This window comes from Lissotriton vulgaris, chromosome 1_1 (assembly GCF_964263255.1).
Source record: "Lissotriton vulgaris chromosome 1_1, aLisVul1.2, whole genome shotgun sequence".
In the NCBI taxonomy this organism is placed as follows: Eukaryota; Metazoa; Chordata; class Amphibia; order Caudata; family Salamandridae; genus Lissotriton; species Lissotriton vulgaris.
The window spans coordinates 1,532,289,538-1,532,316,275 of record NC_141685.1 but is presented as its reverse complement, the minus strand read 5'-3'; the positions used below and the strand labels follow the sequence as shown (position 1 = coordinate 1,532,316,275).

General features: G+C 48.4%; 1 protein-coding gene across 2 annotated transcripts in view; it reads left to right on the top strand.

Moving 5' to 3' along the window:
• The window catches only part of LRRIQ1 (leucine rich repeats and IQ motif containing 1), a 1,278,742-nt gene that overhangs the window by 434,282 nt on the left and 817,722 nt on the right, over positions 1–26,738 (top strand). For both annotated transcript variants that reach the window (XR_015295276.1, XM_086917996.1), the window contains exon 11: positions 4,578–4,705. Coding sequence is in view for 1 of the 2 variants with exons in the window: in XM_086917996.1 (XP_086774122.1) it covers positions 4,578–4,705 (128 nt within the window). In the remaining variant the exon portion in view is untranslated. The remainder of the gene's footprint in view (positions 1–4,577; positions 4,706–26,738) is intronic.

Here is a 26,738-nt window from a genome sequence, read left to right as displayed (position 1 = left end):
TGGGCACACTATGAAACATTGAAGTTACGCGCAGACTCTTGTGGGTGCACAGTGAATTTTATCTGTGGTGAGTGAGCCTCGTTCTTTGGACAAGGTGAAACGGCATATTTATATATATATATATTTCCGCAGCTAATCATCATCAGTTGAATCAGATTCAGGAGGCACAGCGGGGCTCATAACACCATCATCTTTATTCGTTGAACATCAGGCATGACGCGTTTCGGAGAGTTTCCTTTATCAAACGCCCTCAATGTCTCAGTGCCACTGTTACACACAGTCCCCTTGTCCATGTCTTTTATGCTCTCCAACACTGAAGTAGTGTGGGGCACCTCAAAAACGTGGCACGGAGTCGTCGTTTTCCTCAAGTGTACTCCATTTCCCAGCAGGCAGCATTTCTAACCTGCTGTCAGCGGCTCCGTTATTGGCGTGTTTTTCATTTGCCCCATTGGAAGGCCGATGTGCTACAAGTTCAGGTGAGGGCTGGGCTATTCATTCTGGGCTGTTGTGGTGTATTCATCCCGCATTCCCAGCCTTACAGTGTCTTTGGCCGCAGCGTTGGGGATGCCAGTAAAGTAGCGGTTCCCTCCATAAAGTATGGACTGTCCGATTGATAGCGTCACTCTGTTGCCTCAGTACCGCAATGCGGTCCAAGAGTCTCCGTACATGCCAACGACTCCTGGAACACTTAAGGGAGTGCCTACCCAGCGCTCTGCTGCTTCAAGCCGCCTCACGCTAAATATGTCCACAGCTAATCATCATCAGTTGAATCAGATTCGGGAGGCACAGCGGGGCTCATAACACCATCATCTTTATTCGTTGAACATATATATATATATATATATATATATATATATATATATATATATATATATATATATATATATATATATATATATTATTACAGCTACCAAATTCCACCAGGCAATTCCTCAAGATAAAGAAAACAGCACTGGCAGGGGCGGTTTCCAACCAATTTTATTGGAAACCTCAGCACATCAAGACGCTTTCGGCGCTTAGCCTTCGTCAATTGTTGCACGTTAGGCGCCGCAGCCGCCATTGCTTATCAATGCTCCAAATCATAATTAGCATTCCGTTGACATAGAAGGAGGACAAACAATGTTGTTATCCTGATGCCGCCATCTTAGAACATGCATCAGTCTAAAGTTTTAGGTAAACAACCATACCATTATTCCAGATACAGCATACACTTTTGCATTAACTCATGAAAAATAACATTGATTGTTTATATATCAATAAAGTGTGCTTTATCTAATTTCGCCCTGGATATGCAAACGCCAAGGTAGTACTTTTACGGCTGCGTGGCCAATGCTCGTTTTTTTCATTTTTTTAATGGCGCAACAGCAGCTTGCCACGAAGAAAGCACGCTCATGTCATCTGATCGCCACTGACTCTGCAAACTCTGTTTCAAAATCCTGGTTGTGTGTCTGCCGCTGGCCAGAGTGGCCTTTTATCTATTCCAACCAAAGCGTATTTACAATGGACGAGCTCACAGGGAGGGACACAGTAGTAACCTTCCAAAATGTTCACTGAGCTCAAGGAAGGCCTGACACAAGAGAAAAGATTAAACAGGATTGGGCGCACGCTGCTCCACCTCTCAGCTGGATTCCCCTGTGTATTCTGGGTCATGCAGTTCGTGTGTCTTCGCAAATGAAAAAGAAAAAGTTTGTAAGTGTTTCACCAAGTTTGGTGCAAGTAGGTACTTGGTATCTCCAGGCATCTCTAGACACGAGACTCGACTTGTGTTTCTGGATCAATATCCTTCATCAGTAGAGATAAGCAATGAGGCTGCTGAGTAGGCTGCCCAACAACAGTCACAGGCTTCGATGCCTCCCGGGTGCCCAGGTGCAGCACCACTAGCTCGTCAGCTAGGGAGGCTCACGGGAGCCCTTAAACAGTAAACAGGATTGGGCGCACGCTGCTTCACCTCTCAGCTGGATTGCCCCTGTGCATTCTGGGTCATGCAGTTTGTGTGTCTTCGTAAATGAAAAAGAAAAAGTTTGTAAGTGTTTCACAAAGTTTTGTGCATGTAGGACCGGTTTCTGGCATTTCAGCCGTCTTCAGCCCGGCTTGCTTGAATCCAGTGGTGTGGAGAGCATGGGACTCACGTCTGAGCATACCCATCCCACTCGGGGTGACAAATGCAAAAACCACAAAAAATCGATGGATTTAGGCCCAGATCTTTGTACTGGGGTGAATGTATGACATTTTTCTGCATTCTGTCCATCGATTGTTGTTTTTGCAATTGTCACACCGAGTGGGATGGGTGTGCTCAGACGTGAGTCCCATGCTCTCCACACTTCTGGAGTCAAGCTATCCTGGCTGAAGGCGGCTGATAGCCAGAAACCTGTCCTAGGATGCCTGATTCCGGTCCAGGAAAGACATGGCTTGGCAGTTCGGGCTGGACTGTTCCCATGAGGCACAGGGTCAAGCTGATTTGCATATGGCCATATCTGAACTGGGGTGGTGTGGAGTGCAAAAAAACGATGGATTTAGGCCCAGATCTTTGTACTGGGGTGAATGTATGACATTGTTCTGCATTCTGTCTATCAATTGTTTTTGCAATTGTCACCCCGAGTGGGACGGGTATGCTCAGACGCGAGTCCCATGCTCTCCACACTACTGGAGTCAAGCTATGCTGGCTGAAGACGGCTGATAGCCAGAAACCGGGCCTAGGATGCTTGATTCCGGTCCAGGAAAGACATGGCTAGGCAGTTCAGGCTGGACTGTTCCCATGAGGCACAGGGTCAAGCCGATTTGCATGTGGCCATGTCTGAACTGGGGTTGTGTGGAGTACAAAAAAACGATGGATTTAGGCCCAGATCTTTGTACTGGGGGGAATGTATGACATTGTTCTGCATTCTGTCCATCAATTGTTGTTTTTGCAATTGTCACCCCGAGTGGGATGGGTATGCTCAGACGTGAGTCCCATGCTCTCCACACTACTGGAGTCAAGCTATCCTGGCTGAAGACGGCTGATATCCAGAAACCGGACCTAGGATGCTTGATTCCGGTCCAGGAAAGACATGGCTTGGCAGTTCGGGCTGGACTGTTCCCATGAGGCACAGGGTCAAGCTGATTTGCATATGCCATGTCTGAACTGGGTGGTGTGGAGTGCAAACAAAACAATGGATTTAGGCCCAGATCGTTGTACTGGGGTGAATGTATGACATTGTTCTGTAATCTGTCCATCAATTGTTGTTTTTACACTTATTGCGGGGGCTTCATTGTGAAAACACCATATATAGATGAATAGTTTCTTGCATTTGCTTATGTTCCAGAGATTCCTATTGTCCACTTGCATAAACCCATTCAGATCACTCTCTAAAGAAAATGCAGCAATTGCAGAACTGTTTGTGAACATCCCTGTTTCTGAAATGTGAAGTGGTACATGGGGACCAGTCCATTTCTATCGCAAATACTTCTATATTGAGTTCTATTCCAAAATGAATTCTTAAATGAGGATTTCTTTGTTCAGAAACGTGTTATATTACTCTTTTCACCCTCCTCTCTTACAGGTATTTTCAATGACTCATCATAATGTTTCTTCCATGTAATTGTAGATTTTGATCATTTCTATCTTTGCGATGGCAATTCCATCGAACCTCTCTTTATCCAAGAAAACTGTGGTCCCTCAGTGACCTTTAAATGGAACTGAAGTTTTGACATGGTGTGGGTCACTGAAAGTGCTGTAGTGTTGATACTGATAGCCATGTAATAGTAGCAACTTACCAGCCGGTGTCCATGCAGGTAGCAGCGGTGGGGTGTGGGGCCACCTAGGGGGAAATTTCAAGGGACGATGCCTAGGAGAAATTAAATAAATAATTATTCTCCCCTCTGAAGCCCCACTGCTGTTACCTGCACGGACAACGGCTGAAACTCACTCGCCATACAACTTTTACTCGCATGTTTTGTTTGTCGAAACACTTGAATATATTTTTCGTTGGTGCTTTTTCAGATCTTAAAACATAATTTGATTTAAATATGTTTTTTAAGTGTATAAGGTAGCAATTTGACCTCCATGCAGTAACCTATATTATATACTATAGGTTATTGCTAATTAACATACCTACAAGGAATAACTATTTACTGATTTGAAACTTCACTTTCACTTAACAACTGACACTTATTTGGGGAAAATGAATGACTTTTACACCCTAAAATGTGTTTCTTCAAAAGTAAGGACTACAAATTTCACGTGAAATGTTATTTGTAGACTGCAATTTGTCATATTATTCCATAATTAACAGTCCATTTTCTAGTCTGGTCTACCTGCATTAGATTCTTCATGAGTTTGGAACTTTGATTAAGAAGACCAATGCTAACATACCGATAACTCTCATATGTGACAATGATTAGTAGAATCCAGTTAAAGAAATTGAAAGAAAAAGTGTTTGCTTTTAAGGAGAAGACTTTGACCTTCTTCTAGGGTTAGTAAAAATAAAAGAATGAACTATTGTATTATAACCAGATTAGGCTTGCATGATTCTGAACTTTAGATGATTTTTTGTACACATTTATATTGATTCACAAAAAAAATAACTGTTTTTTTCCAGCCTCCTATTTTAGAGAACCAGGTACTGTTACGAGAACTGTACCTTGATGATAACAGTGTTACAGCACTAGAAGTTTTTTCTTCATGTTGGCTTCCTTTACTCCAGACGCTCTCCTTGTCTCAAAACAGGTAAATCGAGAAGACTATCTAACTTATCTGTATTACTGGGTTGTGTGGGCATTCTGTGCACACACTTAAATGTTATGCAACACGTGTACAGTTCTGCAATTCTTTCTACCTCTTTTTCTACCCTGTTAGATTTCTCACTTTGATAAACCACTGTGATGTGTACCTGATTCCTGTGCACGTACTAATTTCGTAGTGCTTGTTGGCAAGCTTAAAGACAGTTTCTAATGTACTTGATTTTTTTCCATGATAGATTCTGCTGTGTTATTGTTGGGTTACTGTAGTCTTACGTAATGGCTTATTCTGTAGGAAGACGTTTTGAAAGCAGTTTTAGAATGGCAGCTTAGTGATTTTTATCCATGGAATTAAGGACCTTAACACTTTTCTTTGAAAGAGTTGCACATTATGTGACTGTTGCAAGGTTGAAAACAATCCTTGGAACAGTGGAAAATGTGTTCTCCGTTAACAAATGTTTTTTAATATTTAGAAACTTAGATTACTAATGAGATATTTTCTGTCTTCTGTTATTTAAAACAATACTCATAAAAGATATCAAAACTAGCTAAGTAAATCAACTCAACTGAGTCATCTATATGATTCGAAACTTTTAAAATGAGAAAGCAGACAATGGGATTTGAATGGTAGCAGGTTGCATTCAGGTTGTACAATTCTGTACATTGTCTGTTAGCTCTCTCATTTCAATATTTACCTTTTTGGAGCTAGGATCTGTGAACACACAGCTATATACTTTCCATATTTTCACTTCTAGTTTACTAAGGGAAGATGTGTTTACTGAATCTTTCACTTAAGCAGAGTGTGCCTCATCTGTGCTTTTAAGGCACCATCTTTGGTTCTGTTACCACGTGTCCTTTAAAGTAATAATGGAAACATAAACTTGATATATAAAATGTCATCCTGGCAGTCTCAATTTACTGAGGAATGTGACATTTGCCAAGAAATACCTTATTATACCTTGATTGATAGAGCAGCCATTTAACTGTGAGCTAAATTGGGCATGTTTAAGAGCTTTTCAAATCTTCTTGTGAGGAAAGTGTTGTTCGGTTTGATGAAGTTCCCATGGCAGCATCCGTTGACTTCTGCCATTGTTCAGATCCTCTTGAATACCATCAGGGGAACTTATACGACTGATTCAATTCCTGACATCTCCTCGCACCAGTTTGATGCTGAGTGGGTTGGCTTGGAAATCATTATTGGTGTCTTGCTCAGCACCAGGCCACTTTTGACATTGAGCATTAAATTACCACAAAGGGTACCCTGTATGCAATTCGTGAACCATGGATAATTAACATGCTACATTTCTTCACTGTGTGCTTCTCTGGTAAAGCAATAGAATATTTCTGGGATGTCTCACTCATACATAAGTGTGGTAATCATCAACAAATAGACATGCCTGGCAATTCCTAAGCTTCTCATTTGGCCCTCATCAATCCTTTGTCTGTAGATCTACCTTTATCACAAACAAAGAGGACGAGGAAGCCTGAGCTATGCCATGTCATGAAATGTCATGTTACGTTGCGTTATGTTTTGTTGGATTAAGTTACGTTAATTTGAATAGCAACAACTCACCTGGAAGGGTATCCAGGTGCAATGTTGTCAAATTCCACACGAGACATTGGTACATATATGTTTTATTGTGTACACCTACATTTCCTTCTGGTTCGTTGTCCATGGTATCACCTAAGGGTGACATATCCCCTTTCATGACGTTTTTGAAAGAAGGGCATCTAAGCTCAACATTCCACTGAATACATCCCAAAATTAACTTTTATCCAAAATTGACACTCCAGCAAATAACTTGGGCAACACCTGTGCTGCTTCTATATTAAGATGGAAAATTCTCTCACACGGTGACAGATGATCACCTTTGCCCTGGGTGCCCAAGCTGCAATGATATCTGGATCCTTAGTGCTGACATTTTAGTCATGGATAAACACGGATCATCAATGTGTGCCATGACAGATTGAGGTTTTGTGTGACCGGGAGGGTTGCCCAAAGTGAAACCTTCATGGTGGTGAAAGGCTACTGACTTTACCAGAAAGTTTTGTAGCACGAGTGCAGTGGTGGCATCCTACTGTATAGTGATCAGTAGGAGTGAATATGCCTTTTCTCCTGTGACACTGGAGTGAGGCTTACAGGCCCAGTCGAGTAAAGTTCCACTGCTGCGTTCTTAACTCACCCTTAGCCTACGTTAAGTTAGCACGTAGTGGTTTGCAACACATGTGTAGACCCATGCGTAGATCGTGGAACTCTGCGAAGTTACAAAAAAACTCCGCGAACTTCCGCAAGTGGAGGAGTGCAGTGAGAACTGCAGTTTGTGCTTGTATTCCTGCCGCTCGGGTAGAAATTCTACCAGAGCGGCAGCTCGCGCTCGCAAACTTTCCATTCGCGATCGCGAACTCACCGTTCGCAATTGCGAGCGTGGAAAAAACGCCACTGCCCTCCGCGAGCTCCGCGAAGTGGGGAGTGCAGAAAAGCCCGCAAATACCGCAAACGAAGCAAAGTTCACTGCCCAGGCCTACGCATGTGTGGTTACATGTATGTAATGGGTATATATGTTGGAATACTCTGGGTTCTATTTTGAGATATCCAGGGTTGACTGGAGGAGAGTATGGGGAGGTAAGGATTCCCCAAAACAGATTTTTGGATTGCTCTATTCCTGAGAACTGGGTGGGGCACACAATACCGGAAAAAAGAGCCAAGCTCTTCAGTACATTTCAAAGGGCGCTCCTTGATTCTGAGAGAGGCCACGGAAAAGTTCCAGGCATATCTTAGGAAGGCGATTGAACTGATAAGAGAATCACAAAGAGTAGGGCTGATGCCCTTTGATAGCCCTGTGATGCACATATCACTGTGGCTGACATCCAGGTGTTAACGTCTAGTCACTCCTGTGACCTGTGTTGTGGGGCTATCAGATTTGCAATTCCGCCTGTTGTGACAGGCTGCTTTCTGGAGGAAGGGCAGGACAAAGGAGTGGGCACTTAAAAAAGAAGCATCCCCTAGCACAAACCTTAAAGACTCGGACAATCAATCACATTTCCATGTCGGGGAAATCAAAGACCACCTGCCCTGGATCCTTGCACACCAATGACTTCTTGTATGCCAAGTCCAGTGTGCCCTGTGAGAAAAAGTATAATGCTTAAAAGGAGCATGGTGCATTGAGGGATCCCTGTAGCAAGGTGTGAGTAAGTGGCTGCTGCACCGATTGAGCAGCAGCCAGTGTGCGGGTTAAAGTTGGCGACCCCATATGCCAGAAGGGGCCACCATGAAGAGTGCATTACTGCTGTGCCAATCAAGCTGTAGTCCTTGTGCAGAGAAATCTTGGTTATCCAGTATTGGTGTATCTTTGCATGCTTAGAATCATCCCCGCCGATGAGGTGGGAGTCTCGCCGTACAATAAAACATATACATTATAGTCATAATAACATTACACACCAGGCTACTATGGACAGCAAAGTCACTACATTAGCCTATCTTAGTCCTTTTGCAACAAGAACCAAACTTGGAACACAGCCAATCAGGCTGCAGCACCTTCTTAGAACCTTCCACAGAGAAGCAAACCCTCAGATTTTCTACCACACCTCGTGTGACAGGGAGTCTCCCTGAGCTCTGCTCCGTTTTTTCCTTAACTTTGGCTTCTTTGTGAGAAATTATGTCTGATTCTTCAAAGAAAAGCTTGTTCTTGCCTTGTTCTTCATGTGGGAAGAAGAGATTGCACTTTGAGGATCCACATAAAGAATGTATTTACTGCCTTTACCTAGCTCACAAGGTCAAGGATTGCAGGATCTGTATATCCTTTCCTGCCAGGACCTTGAAGGACAGAGAAGGAAGGCTTTTGGTTTGGCTGGAGAAGTTGAAGGCTTCATCTGACGTGGTATCTGGAGATGAAGGCAGGGTAAGTCCTCAGGCATCAACCCCTTTGGCCAAGAAGAGGGATAGATCTGGAGATCCACCTGAGAGACAGAGTAAGACCCTGAAGAAATCTCAATCTGAGACTGGCCACTCTTCCTCAAAAAAAGAGAAGTCCTCTTTCTCTTCTGAGGTAATAGCTGGACAAAAGGTAAAAGTTTCTCTGAAAACTGCCTCAAAATCCCTTTCCGAGCCTCCGTTGACATCGAAAACTGCTCCGTCGCCGATGAAATCTCCTCGGAAGGTGAGTGATTTGTCAGCGTCGATGAAGAAAATCTCATCATCGACGAGAACTCCGTCGACAGCGCCGTCGGGGAGTATTTCATCGCCGTCGACGATGCCTATCTCGTCGACGTCTACTTCGTCGTCGACGTCGATCCTGTCAACGATGCATCCGCCGTCGATGAAGATTCAGCTTTCGTTGACGAGTACGCCGTCGACGATGTTACAGATTCCAACGACAAGTCCAACGTCGACGATGATAGTAATCTCTCTGAGCCCACTGTCAACGATGACATTGTCGACAATGCTTTTTCCGTCGACGACCTCAATGATTTCAATGTCGATGGTATCCTCAATAATGGTGATTTCAATGGAAACTGACTCCCTGTCCATGTATATGCGTAAAAGGCCTACATCTCTACAAATTACGCCAGTTTTGACCTCTAAAATTTAATCTTCAAGGCAATTCTATCAGGATGTAACACATATCTCACCTTTACCTCCTAGTCACTATCTGGAGGATTCAGCTGATGAAGGCCCTTTTGGTCCAGCAAATGACCCTTCTCAGCTCCAAATAACATATCAAGAAGATGAAGACGAGGAGGAATACTATGAACCCTGCGAGGCCCTCAGGAATCTTTTCAACAAAAACCTATGGTTCAAATGCCTGCTGCTTTGATGCAAGATCTCACGGCAATGTTGAGAGACTATAATTAGGGCTCCTGGTTTTCCGTTTAAACAGATTTTTACATATAAATACAGATGGAAAACAAGTTTTCCTTTGTCTGTATTTATATGTAAAAACGGGAAAACACTAGTACATTTTTCGGCGCTCTCTGTGCTCTAGCAGAGAGTTGCAAAACAGTATGGTATGGTGATTGCTCACAGAGCAATCGCCTCTGGTGTTATCAGTATTTACAACAAAGCCTCGTTAACAAGTGATTGGTCTTTTAAAGACCTGTGAAGTACTTGATGCTCAAAATCTGTCTGTGTGTGCCCAGTACCCAGCCCGTCCCAGCGGCCGCTTAGTAGCACCTCCTTGCCATTTGTAACTATAGGAGATTTAGACAACAGGCGGCACACGTGTGATGACGTTGACTCGGGAGAGGGGGGTTGAAACCCTGCTATTTTCTAGCTGTGTGGTCTTGGTAACCTATAAGAATTGACCTTAATGTAAAGAAATCTCGGCGTTGTTACCGTGTCTACTAAAAGTGGAAGTGCTTTAGAAATGTTAGCCCCTGGAGTAGGCACTAGAAGCAGCATCGGCTTGTGACGTGGGTGGCAGCTGATATCGACAATATTCAGATAAATCATTGGTCCAGTGCTTTAATGTAAAGCGCTTTTACCCGTATAGGTAATGAAGGTTCTCTCCTTTGGAGTACACATTCGAGACGCGCCTGGCAAAGTTTTTTTCATAATGCATGGTGCCAGGATTGTGGCTTCTCGGCGCTGCACGGGTTTTGCCAGCTCCGTGATGGGAGCACCCCGTTTGTTTCCTGCTGCACCCTTTACCATGAAGCACAATTTCATCTGCATTTTACACTGTCTGTGACTGTTGTAGGTAATTAAACAGTGGCCATAGGCGCAGCCCCTCCAGATATTAAATCTGGGTGAAATAAAGGGCAAGTAAAATTCTGGGACATGTGAGGGCAGTAAGAGCGGGCGGTGTCTTCTGCAGTGACCCTGAAACTGCCCCTTAGTTTTTTTTATTTTGAGCATGGTTCAGCAAAGAATTTAAGTGCAATGCTTGTGTTTAAAAAAAAAAAAAGTTACACGGAGAACCAGCTCAGTTGTGCTCCTCGGCAAATTTCCTAACCGCCTTTGCTTCCTTTAGCTACGAAAAACTGAAGCGCTCAGAGGCAGCATAACGCCCTAGCTTAAAGCTGCAAACTTGAGCACAATGACTGGATTAGCTCAAAAGTGAAGATCGATTTCCAAAAAGTAAAACTTTTAGAATTGAGTCACTTGAAATGGAGCACCCCGCCCCCCACGCTCGAGTCTAAAGGAGTGACACTCTCTAGAGTGCAAACAGAGTCCACTCCCACGCAGGGCCTCCGGCCAAGGTCGAAGGCCTGTGCCTCCTTCCCTCACACACACACAAACTCCTGATTGAGGTCGGCGCCGAATCCACACTTTCCGTCGGACTTGCCCATTTTAGCCCGATAGGGGGGTATTTTCCTGGTCTCCTGCGCTTTCAGGAAACCGAAGGTGCTGCTTGAAACGGGGCTGCACGAGTGGGTCTATAACCTGGGACCCCCCAGGAAAAATTATCTAAACGTCACTGCCTGGGGTGCATTCTAGCCCCCTAAATCCACTTCAGGGGGGGGGGCGCTACTGGGGCAGAATACAATGTTATCTGAAAGAAACACGTTAGTGTTAGATTCCTTACCTTAGAATATCCCCAGGCGTCAGTCTGGATCCGGAAACTTTTGCGTAGCAGTACCCCTGCGCGTCGGTAGGCGTCGTCTGCAGGCGTCCCCTGCGGCTCCGCGTCCGTCGTTGGCGTTGTGCGCCGTGATGACGTCGCTGGAGTATATAGACGCCGCCTCCGCGCGCTGACGTCAGTTCTTCTTTTTTCCGCGCCAGTGGCCGCAGATCTGAAGAGCAGTACTCCGGTCTTTGACCAAGTTTATTCGAATTATTATCACTTGTGCCTGTTAGGATGCCTGGGTTCAAGCACTGTGATGACTGTGAGCGCACGATGTCGGTCACAGACCATCACCGCCTCTGTCTCCGGTGTCTGGGCCCCGACCACGACGTGGACTCCTGCGTCGACTGCCGGGCCCTCACCAGCAAAGCTAGGCGGGAGCGGTCCCGCAAGCTACTGGAGCTCCGGGTGTCGGCCCCACGTCGGGACCGGGAGCGGTCCCGGTCCGGCCGGAGGTCGAGAGAGCGTTCGAGGGAGCGGTCGCGGGGCCGCGCCGAGCGTTCCGGAAGTCGACACCACTCGTCATCCTCGTCAGGTAAGAAACACAAGAAGTCGGGGCGTCGTCATCGTACCCCCGACTCCCCCCGACGCTCGCGCGATGCGGCCGGGGGTTCGGGTGACCCCAACCCCGCGGCTCCGCGAGAGTCGCCGGCGCGGCCTGCCCCATACCCTCAGGTCCCTGGGCACGGTGCGACGCCTGAGGAGATAGAGGCGTTCCTCATGGCCATGAGGGCCCTGTCTCCTCCGGCGGGTTCCACGGCGCCTACGGGCCCAGTGAACCCGTCCGGGGGCCCTAGCGGTTCTGCTGACCCTACCTCGACGCCGTCGGATGCTCCGATTCCGGCGCCGCCGACGGCGCCGACCCCGGCGCCGCTAGGGCCTTCGGGGTCGACGCCGGATGGACGCCCATCCAACCCGGCGCCGATTCCATCAGGGTTGCCCGCGGCTCCGCCTCCGCGCGACGCCGGTTCCTCGGTGCCGGCTTCGGGCGGCACTGGGGCTCCGGCGCCGGCTCCGGGCGGCGCCGTCCCCTTACCTTCACCGACGCCGGACGCGGGGCCGGACGGGCGTCGCTCGACGCCGGTCCCGGCGCCGATGGGGCCCATGAACCCCGAGGAGCCGGTCTACATCGTTGACTCCGAATACGGAGAAGATGAAGAGTTCGGTGAAGGTTGGGAGGGGTCCGAGGACCCTCTGTCACGCGAGTGCCAGTATGACCCGGACTGGACAGGTGACTTGGGGGATGCCAGTGGTCTGGACGACTCTCCTAACCCTGGTTTGATCTCTCCTCCTACCGTGGCATCGGTGGAGGGAGCTGCATATTCTGTGGTGCTGATGAGGGCTGCCAAGGCCTTACACCTTGAGCTCCCCGTCGCGGCCGTGAGGCCTAACATCCTCACCGAGGTCTTCAAACCGCAGTCATGCCCACAGGAGCCACTGCTGCCGTTTAATGAAGCCTTGTCGGACGTTCTGTTGGGCACGTGGTCCAGGCCCGCTTCAGGTGCGCCTGTCGATCGGAACGTGGCCAGGCGCCACCGTCCTTGTCCGGACGACCCCAAGTTCCTGTCTACCCACCCCACTCCTGAGAGTCTGGTGATCCAGGCCTCGACCTCCCAGTCCGCATTCCCGTCGGCCCCTCCCGACCGGGAATCCAAGAGGTATGACCAATTTGGCAAGAAGGTCTTCTCGTCCATTAGTTTGGGCCTGCGGTCTTGCAACACCGCCTGCCTCTTGGGCCGCTACACCCACTCTGTGTGGGATACGGTTGCGGAACTGCTGCCAGAATGCCCCATGGAGGTGCGGGCAAAACTCGGTCAGGCTGTGGCTGAGGGCCGAGATGCAGCGAAATATTCAATTCGGTGTGGTCTTGATACGACCGACTCGCTAGGCAGAGCTATGTCAACGACGGTGGCGATTCGTCGCCACGCCTGGCTGAGATCCGCCAATTTTTCGGCTGATGTCCAGAGTACATTGATGGACATGCCGTTTGATGGCTGTCACCTGTTCGGTGACAAGGCGGACCACGCGCTGGAACGCTTCAAGGACTCCAGGGTCACGGCCAAGTCCTTGGGTCTCTCGACCCAGCGTCAGCAACCGGGTTCGTTTCGCCCCTTTCGTGGCCAAGGAAGGGGCGCCCCCACACGTGCTGCCAGCCACGCGCCGCAACAATCCTTTCAACGCGGTGGCGGCCGTGGAAACCGCCGTGGTGGCGGTCGGGGACAACGGCGGGGTCAGACCACACCCTCCCCCGCAGCATCTACCCCAAAATCCTCCTAGTCCGTGCTTTCGGCCCCATGTGATGCCAGTGGGTGGCAGGGTTCACCATCACCACGCTCACTGGCGCACGATCACTTCGGACAGGTGGGTGCTGCAAATTGTCCGAAGGGGCTACTCCCTCCCCTTCGAGACCTCTCCTCCAGCCATGCCACCGCAGAACCACCGTGTGTCGGGGGACCACTTGACACTTCTGCAGGAGGAAGTTACGGCCCTCTTGGCCAAGGGGGCCATCGAGCGCGTTCCTGGGCCAGAAGTAGGGCGTGGTTGTTATTCCCACTACTTTCTGGTGCCCAAGAAGGACAAGGGGGGCCTACGTCCTATCTTGGATCTAAGGAACGTCAACGGCTTCCTCCGGAAGGAGAAGTTCAAGATGTTGACGTTAGCTCAGGTCTTGGCTGCTCTAGACCCGCAAGACTGGATGGTAGCGTTGGACTTGCAGGACGCCTATTTTCATATCCCCGTCCTGCCGGCCCACCGGCGTTACCTGCGGTTCACGGTAGGCCTAGAGCACTTTCAGTTTATCGTGCTCCCCTTCGGCCTTACCAGCGCCCCACGGGTGTTCACAAAGGTGATGGCGGTGGTCGCAGCCCATCTGCGCAGGTTAGGGGTTTCAGTCTTCCCCTACCTAGACGACTGGTTGTTGAAGGCGGGCTCGCCCCAGACAGTCGTCCACCACCTTCAGATGACGGCAGACCTCTTGCACGACCTGGGGTTCTCCATCAATGTGCCGAAATCACACCTGTGCCCCTCTCAAAAGCTCCTCTTCATCGGAGCGGTTCTGGACTCGGCGCAGTTTCGGGTTTATCCTCCGGAACGGCGGGTTCGGGATATTCAGGCTTTGATTCCCATCTTTCAGCCGCTATCCCGAGTTTCGGTCAGGTTGACGCTGCGGCTGCTGGGACTGATGGCTTCCTGCATCCTTCTGGTGCATCACCCCCGGTGGCGGATGCGGGCTCTGCAGTGGGACCTGAAGTTTCAGTGGGCCCAGCATCAGGGCAACTTGTCCGACCACGTCTTGATCTCGGAGGGCACTGCGAGACAACTGCAGTGGTGGCTTACGGACCGCGATTGGGTCAGGGGCAAGTCCCTCTCCCTTCCCCAACCGGAGCACGTTGTCGTGACGGACGCGTCCCTCCAGGGCTGGGGTGGCCACTTGGGAGAGGCAGAGATCAGAGGCATCTGGTCTCCGGCGGAGTCCCGGCTCCATATCAACTTGTTGGAGCTGCGGGCGATTCGTCTGGCACTGAAGGCATTCCTCCCCTTTGTCAACGGGAGTGTAGTGCAGGTGTTCACCGACAACACCACCGCCATGTGGTACTGCAACAAACAGGGCGGAGTGGGGTCGTGGACCCTTTGCCAGGAGGCTCTGCGCCTCTGGCAATGGCTGGAACGTCAGGGCGTGACTCTGACGGTTCAACACCTGGCAGGTTCTCTGAACGCCAGGGCGGACGAACTCAGCCGTCGGTGCTCGATGGATCACGAATGGCGTCTGAACTCGGACGTGGCGCAAGGCATCTTTCTGCAATGGGGAGAGCCTTGGTTAGATCTATTCGCCACAGAAGAGAACGCGCAATGTCATCAGTTCTGCGCGTTGGAGTTTCCAAGACGGCACTCGCACGGCGACGCCTTTCGGCGCGAGTGGAGTTGCGGTCTGTTATACGCCTTTCCGCCTATACCACTTCTGCCCAGAGTGCTGAAGAAGATCAGGCGCGACCGGGCCCAAGTTATCCTTGTGGCTCCGGACTGGGCTCGAAGGTACTGGTATCCCGAGCTACTCAGCATGTCAGTCGGTCCCCCGATCCGCCTGCCCCTTCAGGAGGACCTTCTGTCGCAGCAGCAGGGGACGGTCCTCCACCGAACCTGTCCAGTCTCCACCTCCATGCTTGGAGATTGAGCGGCGGCAGTTGAGGCCATTTGACTTGCCTCCTGAAGTCTGTGATGTTATTCTGGCAGCCAGGCGTCCCTCCACTAAGTCGGTATACGCCTGCAGGTGGAACAGATTTGTGGCATGGTGCACAGCAAAGGCTGTGGATCCTCTCTCTGCCCCTCTTTCGGAGGTTCTTCTGTTTCTTCTTTCTCTTGAACAGCAGGGCTCTGCTCTGGGCACTATCAAGGGCTACCTTTCTGCCCTTTCAGCCTTTTTGAGGCTTCCTGATCAGCCTTCTTTGTTCAAATCCCCGATTGTAACTCGGTTCTTAAAAGGCATCACTCACATGTTTCCACCTGTTCCGTTTGTGATGCCTCAGTGGGATTTGAACCTGGTTCTGACCTTCCTGATGTGTGTTCCCTTTGAGCCCCTTCATTCTTGTCCTCTCCGTCTCCTGACTTTAAAGACGGCTTTCCTGGTTGCCATCACCTCTGCCAGGAGAGTGAGTGAGCTCCAGGCTCTTTCTGTCCAACCTCCTTTCCTGTCCATTCATCCTGATAAGGTGGTTCTGAGGACTAGACCTTCTTTCCTGCCCAAGGTTGTTTCGGCCTTTCACATCGGGCAGTCCATCACCCTCCCTTCCTTCTTCCCGCCTCCGCATCCTTCAAAGGATGAAGAGCGGCTCCACCGTCTGGACCCAAAACGTGCGCTTTCATTTTATATGGATCGCACACGCCAGTTCCGGGTGGATGACCAACTGTTTGTTGGCTACGTGGGTGCGAAGAAGGGACGGGCGGTTTGTAAACGAACCATCTCTCGATGGGTCGTCCTCTGCATCAAAGCGTGCTACTCTTTGGCTCGGAAGGAGCCTCCTGTTGGGCTGAGGGCCCATTCCACTCGGGCCACGGCGGCTACTACTGCCCTGGGCCGGGGAGTCCCCTTGCAGGACATTTGCCAAGCGGCTACGTGGGCCTCGCTGCACACCTTTGCGAGGCACTACTGCCTGGACAGTCAAGTCCGGAGGGATGGCTTCTTTGGCCGTTCTGTCCTCCAGGACTTTCTGGTGTAGTTTTGTATTGGTTCGCAGACCCACCACCGGGGTTGGTATTGCTGGGGTATGTATTCTAAGGTAAGGAATCTAACACTAACGTGTTTCTTTCAGATGAACAAGTTACTTACCTTCGGTAACGATATATCTGTAAGAAACATTAGTTAGTGTTAGATTCCTTACCGAACCCACCCATCCTCCCCGTTCTGCGAACTGATACCTAGGGTTAAGGTCATCCCTTTCAGGGCCCTAGTTTTACATGGCACCAGTGTTGGTTCTCTCATGGCTCTGCGTCTCCTGGCGCGGAAATGCTGTGTGCAAAGAACTGACGTCAGCGCGCGGAGGCGGCGTCTATATACTCCAGCGACGTCATCACGGTGCACGACGCCAACGACGGACGCGGAGCCGCAGGGGACGCCTGCAGACGACGCCTACCGACGCGCAGGGGTACTGCTACGCAAAAGTTTCCGGATCCAGACTGACGCCTGGGGATATTCTAAGGTAAGGAATCTAACACTAACTAATGTTTCTTACAGATATATCGTTACCGAAGGTAAGTAACTTGTTCAACAAGACCCCTAACTTTGACCTATGTGTGGGGGCGCAGAGGCTAAACGAGGTGACGGAGAAATTATTAAAACCGAAACAACAGTGCAAAAAGGAGAGCGTAAAATTGAGCGAGGGTGCAAATCAGAGAAAAGCGTGACAAGGAAAGGCATGCATAAAATACAGAAAAAAGGAATCCGAAGGAAAGAGGACACAATTAGAAGGGGGCAAACGAAGGTACAAAGGAAAGAATGGCTTCAAGGAAAAACTCAAATAAAATAAATGGAAGAAGGGAATGAGAAGGAAATGTACATGTATCAGTGCGGTTCCGTAGGAAGGATCGGGACCGCTCACTCGCCTAGTATAACGTTCAAACTGGGGGAAAGTACATATATTTTTTTTGTTTTATGTAGTGCAAACTAGATCGAGACATCGGGCATCAATCAGAGCGCTTCACATGAGCACCTGTTTCCTTACACAAGGACACATTCATTTTGTTAGGCACTAGGAGAATAAGTGATTTGCCCAGCATCACAGGATGTAGGGTGACCAACTGGCATTGGTGCAAATTCAGGACGGTGAGTGTAAAAATTCAGGACAAAGGGTCAAAATTCAGGACACAAATTCAGGACAGGAGGTCAAAATTCAGGACAAAACTTCAGGACAATAGGTACGTTTTACAGACACATCAGAGGTCGCGCAATAGTATATAAGTAAGCCCAGCCATTTCCAAACATATTCAACCATTTGCAAACCTATCCATCATGTATCCTTCCATCTATCATTTCACTCACCCATCCCTTCATCCATCCCCTCATCCATCCTTTCACTCATCCTCCATTATCCATCCATCCATCCACCCTTTCACCGTATCCATCGGTACACTTATCCATCCACTCTTCATCCCATCCATCCATTCACTCATCCATTCAGCCATTTACCCTTTCACCAATCCAGCCATCCTTTCACTTACTAATCCTTCCACCCATCCACTCTTTTAGTCATCCATCCATCCTCCCTTTCTCTCTCCATCGACCCTTTCACTTAGCCTTCCTTCCATCCATCCACCCACCCACCCATCCATCCATCTACTCATCCACTCATGAATCCATCCATTGCCCCTATCACTCATCCATCTATCATTTCACTCCTTCACACATCTATTCATCCTTTTGTCCATCTACCCTCTCTTTCACTCACTCATCCATCCTTACACCCACCTTTTCACTCATATGTCCATTCATTCACCCTTGCACTTATCAATCCATCAATCCATCCATTTTTTCACTCATCCACCTACCCCCATCATCCACCCACCCCCATCATCCACCCACCCACCATCCACCCACCCACTCATCCATCCTTTCACCCACCCACCATTCAATCAACTGATCCATCCTTACACCCACCCACCATCCACCCACCCACTCATCAATCCATCCTTTCACCCACCCACTTATCCATCCATCCATCCTTTCACCCACTCTCCATCCATCCATCCTTTCACCCACCCATCATCCATCCATCCATCCATCCATCTGTCCTTCCCCTCATCATCCATCCATCCATCCCCTCATCATCCATCCATCCTTACCCTCATCATCCATCCATCCTTTTCCCTCATCATCCATCCATCCTTCCCTCATCATCCATCCATCCTTTTCCCTCACCATCCATCCATCCATCTGTCCTTCCCCTCATCATCCATCCTTCCCCTCATCATCCATCCATCCATCCTTTCATCCCCCCACTTATCCATCCATCCATCCTTTCACCCACTCTCCATCCATCCATCCTTTCACCCACCCATCATCCATCCATCCACCCATCCATCTGTCCTTCCCCTCATCATCCATCCATCCATCCATCCCATCATCATCCATCCATCCTTCCACTCATCATCCATCCATCCTTCCCCTCATCATCCATCCATCCTTTCACCCACCCCCTCATCATCCATCCATCCATCCACCCTTCCCCTCATCATCCATCCTTTCACCCACCCCCTCATCATCCATCCATCCTTCCCCTCATCATACATCCATCCATCCTTCCCCTCATCATCCATCCTTTCCCGTGATCCATCCATCCTTCCCCTCATCCATCCTTCCTTTCATCCATCCTTCCCCTCACCCGTCCATCCATCCCATCCATTTATCCTGCCCCTCATCCATCCATCCGTCCCCTCCATCCATCCATCCATCCATCCTTCCCCTCATCCATCCATCCTTCCCCTCCATCCATCCATCCATCCTTCCCCTCATCCATTTATCCTGCCCCTCATCCATCCATCCTTCCCCTCCATCCATCATCCTTCCCCTCATCCATCTTTCCCCTCATCAATCATCCAGCTACCCTTCCACCCATATATCCAGCTATTTACATTTTCTCTTCCATCCTTCCACTCACTCATCAATCCATCCATCATTTCACTCATCTATCCACCCGCTCACTCGTCATCCACCTTTTCACTCATCCATCCTTTCACTCATCCATCCACCCTTTTACCCATCCAGCTACCCTTCCACCCATACATCCAGCTATTTACCTTTTCTCTCTTCCATCCTTCCACTCACTCATCAAACCATCCATCCTCTCTCATTATCCATCCATTCAATCTTTCATTCATCCATTCACCCTTTCACTAATTCATCCAGCCATCCACCCATCCCTTCACTTACTCAGTCGCCCACCTTTTCATATTAATTTTGAGCTGAGCCTTTTTGAGAAGAGGCCCATCAAGAATTTCACCCTCGCTGCAGGGGCCGTTCCAGGACTGGGACAGAAGCCAGCCAGGGCAGAGACAGGATCCACCACAGGGGGAGACAGGAGCCATCACAGGCGGGGTGGGGGGGGGGGGGACAGGAGCCACCACATGGGGGGACAGGAGCCATCACAGGCAGGGGGGGTGGACTGGAGCCACCACATGGGGGGACAGGAGCAGGAGTTATCACAGGAGAGGGACCGTGATCCACGGGGGTGGGGGGCACAGGGGTGGGCATGCAGTATTCTATTATCATCTTGGGCTTCTCGCCCCCTCCTGCACAAGAGAACGAGAAGACGGGCTCTCTGTCCAAAATGCCATCCCCCACTGTGATATACAGTACTTACAGGAGACACTCTAAGAGAACTGATTGTCCTCCATACTTTGTCAATCAGTGTGAGTGCGATTGTGCCATTTCTTTATTGTATTGCATTATAGACTGCATGTTTGAAGAACCGAGGTTTGCTTACAAATTAGTGACAGTAATTAAGCTCGGTGAAGAGAAGCAGGTGCTGCCTCGGTGTAATCAGGGGTGTAATCTGGCCGAGTCTAGGATGTTTGGGGCCCTGGGTAGAAATGGAATGTGTGTGCCCCCCTCTAAATAGCAGATACAAGACGCATTCAGGGCTGTTTGCATGTGAACGGATGCCCCCTGCTCCTGAACCTGCAGCCCCTCCCTCTGTCACCTTCAAGCACCTCTTAACAGCTCATCAAGGGCTGGAGGTGTGAGGAGTGCCATCCCTCTGTGCCTCTACAGTGCTGCTGGGGGTCTGAGCTTTCATACAGCATCGGAGTCAAGAAGGGAGGTGGGGGCAAGCTGTGCCCGGCTAAAATTACGGACAAATGGCGTCCGTTAAAGAATCCTTCACGGACAACGGACAGACAGCCAAAATTACGGACTGTCCGTGAAATTTACGGACGGTTGGTCACCCTAACAGGATGTGGAGTCGTTTCCCAGCTCCAAGTCAACAGTCTAGACGTGAGACCACATCTCTGTTACCAGAGACACCAGGTGTTAAGTGATGGTGCCTGCATTAGTTGAGCTATGCATGTCAGCCCAGAGGGATAGGTTTGATGGATAGGAGGTACTTCCTAAGAATGCTTCACTCGCAAGCCAATAACCTCTTTATTGCTCACTGAAGGCTGTTTCTTAGCACTGGAGTACATTCACTTATAAGATACAACTTATTGCTCTTCCTGCTGGTCTGATTCCACTGATCTCATCCTTGAACACAAAACCTGTAAGATCTGTTTCTTCTGCAGCAAATTTACATTAATAACAAGTCTGTCGCTTTTCAACTGCACCCGGTTTGTCTGAAAAGATGGTTATTTCAAGTGTGTCTATATATGTGATGGCAAATATGTATTTTATGTCTGAGAAAGGAGTCTGTGTGAAAGAGCACCTTAATTCAAGGGGTCAGTTATTTCAAGTGGGCAGGGTTTAACTAAATGTGGAAAAATACTAGATGCAGCGTCTGCTTTTACTTGTGGGAATAAAAAATGTGAATAAATACAAATAAAATGCCCAAAAAATAAATAGGGATAAATACAAATGGAAATGGCAAACAAATACCATAAAACCAGGGGCCCTAACTATAATACACGCTTTCCACCTGTACCGGTTCCGGAACAAAGCCCTGCACCTACAGCTTTGCAGGTTGCGACTCCTGCTGCCCCTGCCTCAGTGCCTCAAGTAGCTCTGCCTACTCATTTCCTTCAGGATGATGATGGTGACAGAGTGGCTGAAGGAGAAATACCAAACTCACCCACGACTGGGGATGAATGGGATGAATATATAATTCCAACGCCAGCCTCACCAGTCCCCTAAGCTGTTGACTCCCCTCCTGAAGATTTAGGAGGTACCGGTACAGAAAACAGAGTATTTTCTTTATGATTTTAAGGATCAGAGCAGAAAATCGGTTTGTTCAATTCCGATTATAGATCATACTAGCAGCCCACCCCAGCGTTGCCCGGGGCAGAGGGGGGCTGGGGGCAGCATTTCAGGCTTGCGGCAGCGATGCCCGGGGCAGAAGGGGGCTGGGGCAGCATTTCAGGCTTGCGTGCACCCATGGCTCCCGCCCGTCCCTCCCCCCATCCCTCGTTGCGCACCAGCGGCTCTTGGATGGTTCACTTACCTTACTCGCCGCTCCTCCTCGCGCTGCTGATTTTACCGCTCCACTGCTCCTCCGCTTCTCGCTGGTCATTACCGCTTGTCCGCCGCTCACCGCTCCTCCCCGCCTGTCCGCAGCTCCTCCCCGCGATCATGTCCTCCGCTCTTCCTGTTGCTCCTGAAGCCGCTCCTCCCCGCGCTCTCGATGTCATGACGCAGACGTCGCGGCCTGCGCTTCTTTCAGGGGACTACTTTGTTTTTAAAATAAATTTTTTTAATTTATGCTTATTTTTTATTTTATGTAGCCTATGTCCATCTACACACCCTGACAATTTCAAGGATGTATCGGGTGTGTGGATTGGCGCTGTGGTTCCCGAGTTTACCTGGCTCAAAGGGTTGTGTTCTCTCTTATAATAGTAGTATAGATTTGGGAAGAAGGGGCGAAGATAATGAAGACTCCCTTCTCAATTCCGGTGATTCTCCCTAGAATCAACAAGAAACATAAGGCGCCAGATGATGCTCCTGCCTGCCTTTCTGGGCACCCTAGACCAGATTCCGTCATCTCACAGGCGGCCCAACTGAGATCTTGAAATCCATCTGCCCCAATAACGACTCCATCAGACAAGGATGGTAGGCGCCTTGACAACATTGGTAAACGCTTTACCACCATGGCGGGCGCTACAGTTCGTGCCACGAATTGTTTAGCAATTTTAGGCAGATACGACCGGCAATTATGGTCAGACATTTCACCTTATCTTGAGTATCTGCCTGAAGATAAAAAGCAGGAAGCAAGGAAAATACTTCTGGAGGGAGAAAGGGCTGCTTCAGAGATTATCGATATCTCTATGGATATGGCTTCTTTGGGTTTTCGCCAATTTGCTGGAGCAGCAACCCTTAGACATCAGGGTTGGCGGAAGTTTACTAACTTTTGCCCAGAAGTCCAAAGATTCTGGATATGCCCTTTGATGGAGACCTGTTATTTGGCAAGCACATAGATGATGCATTGCAGGAAATCCAAAAATATACAGATACTGCTAGGGCATTGGGCACGTTGCAGTACAGAAAAACGCTGTTTCGGGGAGCAAGGGGCAGAGGCTCATATTCCTTTCGTGGAGGATATGAAAAATACCAACAACAAGGTGGTCAAGGTAGATATGGATACCATCAGCACCAACAATAGCAGTCCTATAAGAATCCCCCAGCGGCTGCTTACAGACAACAAGGCAGAAGATGCTAACCTCAAGGCAGAGACTCTGCTAGAAAACAGTGACAATCTTGTAACATCTGCACCAGATATGCCACAAGTATACAAAATTCCAATAAAATTGGGAGAAAATAACCACATACATGTGGGTTCTGGATATAATCAAATTTGGTCACACCCTGGAGTTTATCAATTCCCCCCCTCCTCATCCACCTCTGAAGAAAAACCCACCGCATCTTGTTCTGCTCAGAAAAGAAGTAAAAACCATGCTTTCGAAAGGAGCGATAGAGAAAATGCCTCGCTCTCAAGTGGGGAAGGGTTTTTATTCTCGCTTTTTTCTCATAAGAAAAAAGTCTGGGGAATGGAGACCAATCTTGGATCTAAAAAAACTGAACAAATACCTTCAGAAAAAGTCCTTCCGCATGGTGACACTCCAGGGAATCCTTCAGCTTTTGGATCATGTGGACTTCATGGCAACATTGGATCTCCAGGGTGCGTACTTCCACATCCCAATCCATCCCAAACACCGAAAATTCCTAAGATTTACTGTGGCAGGTGTACATTTCCAATTCAAAGTCCTCCCATTTGGCCTACGCTCAGCTCCAAGAGTCTTTACTAAATTCCTAGCTCTAGTAGCAGCTCATCTCAGGCTACTGGGCATCCAATTATTCCTGTATTTGGACGATTGGCTAATAAAGGCTCCTTCTTTTCATCAGGCGTCTCATGCAACAGCAAAATGCCTGCAGATTTTTCACTCTCTATGACTATCTCTGAACGTCCAAAAGTCAGTCCTCTATCCTTCCCAAAGGATCCAATTTCTAGGAGCAATGCTGGATACCATTCGAGACAAAGCATTCTTGTCCAAAGAAAGGCAATATTGCCTTGTTTCTCTGGCGTCAGACCTCCTAAAAAGAAAGTTCGCTTCTGTGGGGATGATCAAGTCTTTTCTGGGAATACTGTCATCAGCGATTCTGCTGATGACAGTATTCCCAGAAAAGACTTGCGAACTTCATGACAACGTTGGAGCTCCAGGATGCATACTTCCACATCCCAATCCATCATAAACACCGAAAATTCCTAAGATTTACTGTGGCAGGTGTACATTTCCAATTCAAAGTCCTCCCATTTGGCCTACGCTCAGCTCCAAGAGTCTTTACCAAATTCCTAGCTCCAGTAGTAGCTCATCTCAGGCTACTGGGCATCCAATTATTCCCGTATTTGGACGATTGGCTAATAAAGGCTCCTTCTTTTCGTCAAGATTCTCATGCAACAGCAATATGCCTGCAGGTTTTTCACTCTCGAGGACTATCTCTGAACGTCCAAAAGTCAGTCCTCTATCCTTCCCAAAGGATCCAATTTCTAGGAGCAATGCTGGATACCATTCAAGACAAAGCATTCTTGTCCAAAGAAAGGCAATCTTGCCTTGTTTCTCTGGCGTCAGACCTCCTAAAAAGAAACTTTGCTTCTGTGCGGATGACTAAAGCTTTTCTGGGCATACTGTCATCAGCGATTCTGCTAGTGCCTCATACCCGACTGAAAATGAGACCAATTCAAGAGGAGCTGGACAGTCAGTGGCTCCAAGTCTCGGGGTCTTTCGACGACATAGTGCAAGTAACTCCAGTTATGAGAGAAACTCTTTCCTGGTGGAGGCTTTCCAAAAATGCCTGTCGGACTCAGCTTTCAACCTGTAGTATCGGATTTCATCCTCACAACAGATGCCTCCCGAGAGGGGTGGGGTGCGCATCTTCAGGATCTCTGCATAAGTGGAAAATGGTCTGTAGCAATGGCAAAGATGCACATCACTTGTCTGGCGCTCCGAGCCATTTTCCTGGCACTACAGTCTTTTCTGGCAAGACTTCAAGGAACAACGGTTCTGATCAGAACCGACAACACAACTTGCATGCATTATCTAAACAAGCAAGGGGAACCCGGTCTCCCATTCTGTCTCAAGAGGCTCAAAGCATTTGGAAGTGGCTTCTTTTGCACAACATAACGATCAAGGTGGAACATCTTCCAGGAATCCACAACACTCTGGCAGATACTCTAAGCAGGATGTCGAAATCCTGTCACGAATGGGAGCTGGATCAAACAGTTCTAGAGAATGTATTTCAGAAGTGGGGCAAGCCAAATCTGAATCTCTTTGCCTCCAGGAATAATCGGAAGTGCCCATTTTTTGCAAGTTCGAAACCAGAGAAGGGCTGTTGGGGGAACGCCTTCAAGATGAGATGGACGGGGATTTTCGCTGACGCGTTCCCTCCCTTTCCACTTATTCTAAGACTTCTAGGCAAGATCAAGACGGAACCTTGCTGCGTGATTCTAATTGCACTGAAATGGCCACGTCAGCACTGGTTCACACAGCTTCTCCTTCTGTCTGAGCGCAAACCATTCCGTCTTCCAGCAATTCCAGACCTGTTGTCAATGAGCAAAGGCCAGATTATTCATCCTCGTCCAGCTCAGCTGCAACTTCATGCTTGGTTTCTGGTTTCACGGAGTTCAAGGAGATAAATCTACCTCAAGACTGCAGAGACATTCTGGCTAGAGCTAGAGCTCCTTCTACGCTGAGGACTTATGCATTAAAATTGAGAGATTTTGTTGCTGGTGCAGCAACAGGAATATTTATCCTCTGAAATGTCCTCCGGGTAAGATTCTGCCTTATCTATTGTCATTATCTAAATCTGGTCTCATATTTGCTTCTGTTAAACTGCATCTAGCTGCCATTTCTACCAACAGACGATCTTCAGGTGCGGTATCCCTTTGTTCAAATTGACTCATTAAACAGTTCCTGAAGGGGCTTTTCAGAACTTTTCCGCCCATTAAGGCTCCTCCTCCGGAATGGAGACTGAATCTAGTACTACAACAGCTAATGAAGGATCCATTTGAACCTATTCACAAAGCAGAGTTAAAATATCTCTCATGGAAGACAGCTCTCCTATTGGCACTAACCTCTTCTCAAAGAGTAAGTGAAATACAGGCATTCACTATAAGACAACCGTATTTGAAATTTACCAATGGCTATGTCTTTTCAACAACTAATCCCACAATCATACCCAAGGTTCCTTCTTCATTCCATCTCAACAAACCTGTTACATTACTGACGATGATGGAGTTGTGCACTACCAGGATATCCAAGCGATAATAATGAAGCTCAATCAGTTTCTTCGTTGCAAAAGTCTTTATTTGATATAATTCCAAAATATAAAAGGAACAGCCAATGCGTTTCGTTCTTAGAACTTCGTCAGGGCAGTCAGTAAGTTGCGTAATGATCGTCTCGATCTGTCATGCCTGAAGCATCGTGGAGTGTGGCAGTCTTTCAGGAACGTGTGCCACCTTGATAATGGCCACGTTATAGAGCTGTTTGTAAATCTTCTCCACGAGGAGCCGGATGTCTCCTGAAAGACTGCCACACTCCACGATGCTTCAGGCATGACTGATCAAGACGATCATTACGCAACTTACTGACTGCCCTGACGAAGTTCTAAGAACGAAACGCGTTGGCTGTTGCTTTTATATTTTGGAATTATATCAAATAAAGACTTTTGCAGCGAATAAACTGATTGAGCTTCATTATTATCGCTTGGATATCCTGGTAGTGCACAACTCCATCATCGTCAGTGACTTTCTTCCCATTTTCTTGGGTTGTACC